The following is a 9,802-nucleotide window of genomic DNA, read 5'->3' on the forward strand; positions in this document are numbered from 1 at the left end:
GAATTGATGCATTGGAAAATGCATCAAATTTTTTACAACATATCTCTCTCTTATCTTCATAGGCCAACAATTTTTTGTTTCCGTCCTAATTTTCAAGCCAGTTCGGGAATAACGGGCAATTAATATAAAATAAATTTTATCGTTAAACTTTTAAATGAAATTAAGTTTTAAAAATAAAATACTGCAAACAAACAAATAAAAAGTATTATTATTGAATAATTTCCATAAAAAGAAACAGACAAAAAATATATTTAAACTCATTAATATAAGATGTCTTTTTAATATATTTTATATCACCATTCCATAATCAGTTCAGTTGAACAAAAAAGTATGAAAGTATGAACAAACGCTAGAAATGAAGAAGTACTTTTTCTTTTTCTCGTTTGAAGCATTGTATCTTTTTTTCAATGTAAAATAGGAAATTAGGTAACGCATTAATCTTGTCCATCGCAATCCGCCATTTCATTAACGCGAGTTTGCAATTGCGCAGAAGTAATATACATATGCCATGGATTGATCACAATTAAATACTGCACATTGAAAATAAATTAAAATTTCCATACCGTGTTTTGAAAATAAACTCTTCTAATTGTTATAGTTAAAAAAACATGGCAACTAAAGCATGTTTAGAGAAGTTGAAAGAATTACGCTTTTTTATAGATTACAGCTTAAAAGTGCTCTATTTTTACAGACAGTAATTGCGCAAAGAAAACAAAAGTTCCTATTAAGAAACATATATTTCTTTGATTAGAAAACAATCACCTAACGTGCATTGGATCTCTCGATTTGCAAAAAATTGAGAGATCCAAAAAAGTCTCTAAGTACGTGCTGAAAAAATACAAAATAATGCCTTTATTAGTTCTAAACCTATTGCGTTTAGCTCATTGCAGCCTAATGGTGTCTTCATCAACATCAAGGTTTTTAAAATATCATGAGACAATTATTGAGGATGAGAAAATTAAACCTGGTAACTACAAATATAATCACTGATAGTTGACTTCATTCATTTGCAAATGCGAAAAAAACTTACAAAGACCTCAATAACCCAAAGATTTGGAGTATCGCTTCAAGCCACGGTTATGCTTAACGTAAGCTAATTCACTGAATTAAAAACATCTTTAACGATTGATAATAACAAATTTGCAAGGGAGAGGTATCGAACCATGAAAGAGCTTAAAGTTGAAAGTTCAAAAATTAATAATAATCATTTAACAGGTCTTTCCTTTAATGGCCAACGTGATAAAATAATTTTAACAGAAAAGAAGGTTAATAAATACTATTAAAGAACATTTATAGAGGAGTTATGATCCACCAGCTTCTGAAAAAAGTGTAGCCTTTGGTTAAAGTACTTGCCCGGTGATAAAACAGTTGTAAATACTGGAGTTCACAGTTGTCTCGAACCGAAGATTAGCGAAAAGCATTACAATGGGCAGTATGTCAACTACATTTCAACGATTTTTATCTATACTACCGTTTCGAGACCTTCTATGGTTTCACTTCATAAAGTACTTTCTACACTGATTCTGAACCAGAACTCAAACCACTGCGCCACGGCCACACAATATGATGTGTCTTACCACAAAACAAATATTTTGAGACAAAGTATAATTGCTAGTATACGGAGAACAAACAGTGACAAATAGTGGGGAGCTGTATAAATAATTGCCGATGAAATATTGTTTCTGCCAAAATTAATAAAAAACGCTTTGTTACTAAGACTTTTTTTTGTTTGTGAATTAAAACTAACCTTCCACTAAAATTTTTACCTGTGATTAAGGTTGTTAGTTGTCAAAATTGAAAATCACTAATCAAAAAACTTGACAGAAATTTTTAGTCCTAAAATGCAAAATCTATTAACACCAGAAAAGATATTAAGCAATAAAAAAAAGTCTGAAATTTTTCAATGTGTTTTTATTGTATTAATGAGAAAATGATATTAAAGAAAACTGTTTTAAAAAAATTTTCTAAATAGTAAGCGTAACAAAATAGTATAATGATTTCCACTTATTTTAATGTCTCTAGTTATGGAATCTTATTAAAATTTACTAAATCAAAATGAAAGTTATAAATGGTGGTTACTGATTTACTGATACCTTTTTTTATGCAAGGAAGCGCTGTTTGTGATCACTTTGTCTTTGAACTGCTAATCCTTTAGAATAAGTAAAGTTTTTGACTTTTTTAATTTAAAGTTAAAATAGTGAGTAAAAACAAATTATGTACTAGTAAAGTAGGTGTAAAATTTTCGAAACTTGCATTAGCTAAAAAATCTAAAAAAAAAAACACTGCCTTCCCAGAAATTTTATCAATGTATAACTAAAGCCTTTTATCAAGGTATATATAAAGCTTGTTGACACATTCTGAAAACATTCTGAAAACATTCTGAAAACTTTAATCACTGGAAATATAAATAGATTTTGAACAACAAAATTAAGAAATGTTGTGGATAGGGATATAAATATATATATAAATGATATATAACTGATTAATATACTGATGATATATAGCATGATGTGTACCTGATTTCTCGCTTATTATAATTTAAAAATTTTATACAATTTTAATTTTTAAAGAGTAAAAACTTTTAATTTTTCAAAACTTATTTTCTTACCTTAAATTTGCATCCAATATTCAAATATTGACACGGAATAATTGTATTATCGCAACTATCAGTAATATGGGAAGACATCTATGAAAAGTTTCAAAGATAAAGTTTTACCCAAGTGAGTTTAATGTTTCAGTAAACACACGACGTTTAAAAGACATATTAAAGACGTGTTAAAGATGTCTAGCGTAAAGTAGACGTTGTTTTGGCGTTTTTAACGTTTCAAATGTTTACTTGGGTAAAAAAGAATACTTTTAATATTAAACAGCTATTTAGATTTTAAATCAAACCTCTTTACGCAAAATTTTCATACCACATTGATTTACACAACAAAGAGGTAAATATTCGCATTTTTCTTCATGAATCTAAATGTAAATTTACGAGAAAATTTAATTTTTACTTTAGTTTTACTAAATTTAACATTTCTTTCAGCACATTCATCAATAAACATTATCATCATCATTACCATTATCATAATCTTAAGGGCCTACCCGAGGAGACGCGTCGGGGGGTGTCTATCCCCTCAACAAAAATTACATTCAAAAATAAGTAGGTAAATTTGGACACTGGAGTCGGCAAATAATAGCCAACGAGAACCTTTTTTTTATGTTAACATCTTGGTTAGCAAAATGTTTTTTCTAGGCCTTAAATGAAAAAAAACAGACCTGTCAACCATCCCCCCCCCCTCACCTTACACTTTATCAAGAACTCTTTTGGAACCCAGCTAGCACACTTGCGTTTGGCCAACATATGAAAACACATTGCGAATGTTGACTGTTTTCTCCGATGCAAGTACAACGTTGATCCAATGTTAGTTTTATTATATTTATATTAATGAAAACCTTAGTAACGACTAACGATTAAAAATAGTTAGGAAAATTACATTGGTCCAACGTTTGTAAAAATATCGGAAAAGTTGGTTGTTTTTCCGATCTAAACCCAACGTTGATCCAATCTATAGGGATCAAGGTTGATCAAATGTGTATAAACCCATATTGACCCAATGTATATAGATTAACATTGATCCAATGTCTATAACTCAACGTTTATCCAATGTGTATGGATTAACGTTGGATTATATGCATTGGATCAACGTTGGTTTATATACAGTGGATCGACGTTGTGTTTTCATCGAGAAAAAGCAGATATACAAACATATATTCGTATAATTTATAAGAGTTATTTTTCATCTAAATATTTCAGTTAATTATAGAAATATAATTTGCTATTATATTTTTCCTTTTCTAATATAAAAAATTATCAAGCCACAATCAAAACAGACATGAATTTGTGTTAATTCAGATGCGATAATTAATGATCTATATCGCCATATTATTTGGTGTAATAGTTGACTCATCTAAACGGATGAAATACAACAATATAATACTATAATACTATAATATAAACAATACAATAATAATACAACAAAATTCTCACCAACCCTTTTTCCGACCACGAATTCGTGTCAACAACTGTCAATTTTATTAAAACCAGGACAGGACCAGGATACTGGAAATTAAACTGCTCCCTTTTGGAAATAGGGGTACATAGGCAAAAAAATATCAAAAGGATTGAAAACGAAATCCAACGGAAGCAACAAAACGCTAACCCGAGTTTAGATAACATCAAAGAAAAACGCAATGCTCTTTTCTTGCTCCAGATTCCCGGGGCGTTTATTTGCACGAAACAAAAACTAATCGAAGAAGGAGAAAAACCTTCAAAATTTTTGTATAATTAGGAAAAAGTTCAACAGCGGAACAAGTCAATTACCGAAATTCGCAAGAATGACGGCACATTGACGAGTGAACCTGGTGAAATACTAAACTCCCTAGTTTCATATTACAAAAACATTTACACCAAAACTAGTTTATGCAAAGACAGCCAAAATTATGTCTTGTCACACATCACTAAACGTTTAAGTGATGATGAAAATCAATTTTTAAACACCCGCCTAACCGTCGCCGAACTAAAAGAAACCCTTTTTAAATTTGAAAACGGAAAATCTCCGGGCTATGACGGACTTCCAGCTGAATTTTATAAAACCTTTTGGCACACTTTAGAAAAAAATTTTAAAGAACTTGCCTACGAAATACTTTTCGTAGAAAAAAATACCAGCCACTCTATGAAAAAATCTATTATTTCACTGATCCCCAAACAAGGAGATCATACCGAATGCAAAAACTGGAGGCCCATTTCCCTAATCGGCGCTGATTACAAAATAATCACGAAAGCGCTGGCCCTAAGACTTGCAAAAGTAATGGGGAAAATTATAGAACCAACTCAAACTTGCGGAATCCCAGATAGAACAATATTCTCAAATTTACATTTAGTCCGTGATCTTATAGATTACGCGCAATTTAAAAATCTACCGAGTTTCATTTTGTCAATAGATCAAGAAAAGGCGTTTGATAAAGTCGATCGTGCGTTTCTGCTTCAGATTCTCCAAAAATTCAATCTTGGAGAAAATTTTGTATCTTTTGTTAACACCTTATATTCAGAAGTTTCGGCATCTGTTCTGAATTGCGGTTTCCTGTCAGCCTCTTTTCCTACGGAATGAGGAGTTAGACAGGGCGATCCCCTCTCTCTCTTGCTGTATGTTTTTGTCGCCGAAGCTCTCGCTTTGGTGGTCAGAGCAGATAGCAGAATAGAGGGTTTCCCGCTACCAGGTACACCTAAACCCCTTAAAATACAGCAGTACGCAGACGATTTGAACTTTTTTGCCAGGGACGTAAAATCAGTCCGTTGTTTCTTCGAAAAAGTAAAACTGTTTGAAAAAGCAAGTGGTTCAATGATCAATGCCTCAAAAACCAAGGGTCTCGCTCTTGGGGGTTTTGATCCAAAAATGTACCCCGAATTGGACGGCATAGAGTGGAACAACTACACTGGTCTCAAAATTTTAGTTGTTACCTTTTACACCAGACTGAGCGATACTACCAATTTTAACTGGTTAGTAACTCTAAACAAAATAGAGAAAAAACTCAAGTTTCTGGGACTACGTACTTTGTCACTTTGGGGAAAGGCTATGTTGATAAATACGTTAGCAATGTCAAAAGTGTGGTTTCTGGCCAACGTGCTGCCCGTTCCCGAATGGGTAATAGAACGTCTGCACATAGCCATTTTCTAAAATCTGTGGCAAAAGACCAATTACAATCCGGTCAAGAGAGAGACACTTTTTTTACCCGTCAAAAGCGGGGGTCTCGGAATTTTACCACCGAAGGAGCAAAGTCTTGCACTTCACCTCAAAACACTCTTTCAACTGAAAGAATGCGAAGAGGACAAACCTCACAATTATTACTACATCTCAAAGTATTGGTTGGCGAGTTCAATTATAATATTTACGAACCAAAACCAAAGCTGGAACTTTTTAAAGCAGAACAATTTTCGAAATCATTGGGACAACAAAACGTCTCAGTACTACAAAACAACAATCGAAATATTAGGGTCCCTTTTTGACATCCCCCTAAAAACAACAAAAAACTTTTACTTAGAAGTGGCAAAAAACAAAAAGACAGTTGTGCCAGCAGAACTTTTTTGGAACGGTTCAACAAAAACAACGATGCCGTGGACACAAATTTGGAAAAAAAAACTTCACCTCCCGCGCATGCGGACCGACTCAAAACATCCTCTTTCGTTTTTTACACAACAGTTTACTTTCTGCGACCTTGCTTGCTAAAAGCACAAGGCAACAGATCGTCAAAAATAACAAATGCAAAACTTGTAGTAAAATCGAGGACAACATGCATATCTTTGCCTACTGTCCTCTTTCTGTTGAAATTTGGGAGTATTTTAATAATGTATATAACTCCTTGACATCCCGAAACAATTTTTCTCCGATAAATTCGATTTTCTCGATTGAAACAGCGAATTTATCGGTAAAAAACCCCACTTCGCAGCTGCTGTTGACACTCACTCAAACCATCATGAGTGCAATATGGAACAGTAGATGCCACCATATGTTCAGCAACAAAAAAATTGACCCAATGGCAGTGATCAGGGTAATAATCAGGAACATCAGGAATATTATTACCTTAAAATATAATTATAATGTCCGTAGAAATACAACGGACATTTTCTGTCAATATTTTTGTATTAAAAATGTTTTCTGTCAAGTAGAGAATGGAAGTCTGAAACTAAACATATGAGCTAAATTAAAACAACGGCTCGTTGTATGTTTAGTAAAGACTTCCTTCCCTCTTGCAATTTTTTTTATGTTATACAACAATTTTATTATTATATAAAATAAGCAAATCACTGCCAGCCCTTATTTTATCAAATATTATTTTAACACAAAATTTTTTTTATCTATAGTGTGCGTAACGTAATGTTTATTTAAAAGTCCTGTAATTCCTTTTTTAATTTTTTTGCATATAAATCATTCTTTTTACCTTATGAACCTTTCCTTAACCTATTTTAAAATTTCTTCTTTTTTTAACTTAATCTAAACTCTCGATTTCTTTCCGCACAACGGCAAAAAAATAAAAAACAAAAAAAAAAAAAAATATATATATATATATATATATATATATATATATATATATATATATATATATATATATATATATATATATATATATATATGTATATATATATATATATATATATATATATATATATATATATATATATATTTATTATATATATATATAAAACCAAAAAACACAAAAAAATATAAAATCAAAAAACACAAAAAAATTAAAAATTAAAAATACAAAAATTATGTATTAAAATTTACAAAACAGAAAATGTATATATTTGTGAAAAATTGTAAAACCATATATTGTAAAAACATATAACCTTAGTTAATGTTATTAAAAAATTGTAAATATTTATTATTTTATAATAAAAAAAAAAAAAAAAATGAAATACATGTATAAGTATATATACTTATAAATACTTATGTAAAAGCATAGATATACTTATACATATACTTTCTTATACATTTACTTGAACAATATATCCTGTTCCCTGCATATTTACTTATTCAATATATCCTGTTCCCTGCATATATAAATATATATATATCTATATATATATATATATATATATATATATATATATATATATATATATATATATATATATATATATACATATATATACATATATATATTCTTGAGACAAAAATATTGTTATTTGTGATTAGACAATCAGTGTATTTATGATTAGACAATCAGACCAGCCCTTACTTTATGATATATATTTTATTATTTGCATGTTTTCTGTACCTTTTGTAATGTGATGCATGTGTAATAGTCCTGTATTTTTTTTATTTTACTTAATAAAATCTTTACTAATAATATTTAATTAATCTTCTAAAACCTTTTTCCATATTCTCGATTTCTTTCCGCATAACGGCTCAAAAACAAAAAACACAAAAAAAAAAAAAAAAATTAAAAATAAAAAAAACTAAAAAAATTATATATAGAGAGTCAAGAAATTATTTTGAAAATATAAGCAAATACATATTGTCAAATATTTTTGGATAAATCAAAGTTAAATTTATGTGAAAGCTTTTTTTAATATTATAAACGCATGTTATAAAAATATATAAAAACGGAAATATATATACAAAGAGAAAAAAATTTAAAACTTATTGTATACAGTATATGCTTATTTATTATGCAGAAATAGTATATAAAATTTGTAAATATTTATAATTTTGTAATATATATATATATATATATATATATATATATATATATATATATATATATATATATATATATAGAATGACATATGGGCATAAATATATGATTTGGAATGTGTATATATATATACCCAAATATAAAAAACTAAACTTTATTTCGAAATAATAATAATATCTCGAAGTATAATAGTTCCGAAATAAATTTGCGTCCGAAAAAAGTTGAATATAAGGTCGTGTAAACGTAAAAAATAACGTTGAATCAACTTAAAATACAGCGATTCGCCAACGTAAAATACAACGTTGTGCCAATGTAAAATACAATATTGAATTAACGTAAAGTATTATGTAATGCAGACTTAAAATACAAAGTTGGACCAACGTTATTTTTTGGTTGTTGGCAACGTTGCATTTGTAACCAAAGTGATATAAATACAACGTTGGCGGTCAATGTTAGACCAATGCAACGCTCAACATTGTTCTAATGTTTTATCAACGCATGTGTGCTAGCTGGGCCCTAATAACCATCATATTCTTTAAGTTTTATTATTATTAACATATATTTCCTCATTACGGGTGTTCAGAACAAAATATTTGAGAGAACTAAATAAATAAAAAACATATTTATATTTAATTTCGATTTTAGATTTAATGTTTCAAAAAATGAATTCATGTTTATTGTATACTTTTTATTATTATTATTTGTTGTTAATATTGGTTGTGGTTTTTTTATTGTTAAATATATTTATAATTACTTATACACTACTGTCGGAAAAATTATGGACACCCTTGAATTTTGTAAAAATGGTTACTGATCTAAAGTATTCATTAATTAATGCACACAATATTAAACACAAAACACAGTAATAATACAGTTAAGTAAACGCGATTGTTTTGGTTGAGTTTTATTCGGCACGAAGTGATGAGAAACATAATTTTTTGTAGCGTCCACAATTTTTCCGACAGTAGTGTATAGTGCCCTTTGTGGTATTTTTATATATTTATAAAAAGCTTTTGATACCGTTGATCGTAAAATTTTGATTTCTAAATTAGAACACTATGGTATTCGTGGTGTTGTAAGTGACTGAATTTTGATCTTATCTTACAGATCGGAAACAATTTGTAAGCATTAATGGTTATAATTCTACTAATAAATCTGTTGTGTGCGGTGTTCCTCAAGGATCTGTTCTTGGTCCTCTTTTGTTCTTAATTTATATTATTGAAATAAACAACTCTATTCGCTTCTCGTCAATTCATCTATTTGCTGATGACACAAACCTATTATATATCAACAAATCGTATAATTCTCTATGTAAAAATATAAATTCAGATCTAAAAGAAATGTTTACTGGTTAAATGCTAAGCTAATATGTCTAAACGCCAAAAAAACTGAACTAATATTTTATTCATCTTCTAGAAAAAAACACAATCTAAACAAATTTTCTGAAGTTCAAATCAAAATTAATAATAAACGGTTACATCCAACAAAAGTTATCAAATACCTCGGTGTTTTGATTGACTGCAACCTTTTGTGGAGTTTTCATATTGATGAGCTA

General features: G+C 29.3%; 1 protein-coding gene across 4 annotated transcripts in view; it reads right to left on the reverse strand.

Annotated features, from left to right (window-relative positions):
- The window catches only part of LOC136083668 (TNF receptor-associated factor 3-like), a 173,145-nt gene that overhangs the window by 114,811 nt on the left and 48,532 nt on the right, over nucleotides 1-9,802 (reverse strand). For all 4 annotated transcript variants that reach the window (XM_065803222.1, XM_065803223.1, XM_065803221.1 and 1 more), the window contains 2 exons: nucleotides 2,893-2,967; nucleotides 2,609-2,686 (listed from right to left, as the gene is read on the reverse strand). In XM_065803222.1, the coding sequence (XP_065659294.1) occupies nucleotides 2,609-2,686; nucleotides 2,893-2,967 (153 nt within the window). The remainder of the gene's footprint in view (nucleotides 1-2,608; nucleotides 2,687-2,892; nucleotides 2,968-9,802) is intronic.

This window comes from Hydra vulgaris, chromosome 08 (genome assembly GCF_038396675.1).
Source record: "Hydra vulgaris chromosome 08, alternate assembly HydraT2T_AEP".
Lineage (NCBI taxonomy): Eukaryota > Metazoa > Cnidaria > Hydrozoa > Anthoathecata > Hydridae > Hydra > Hydra vulgaris.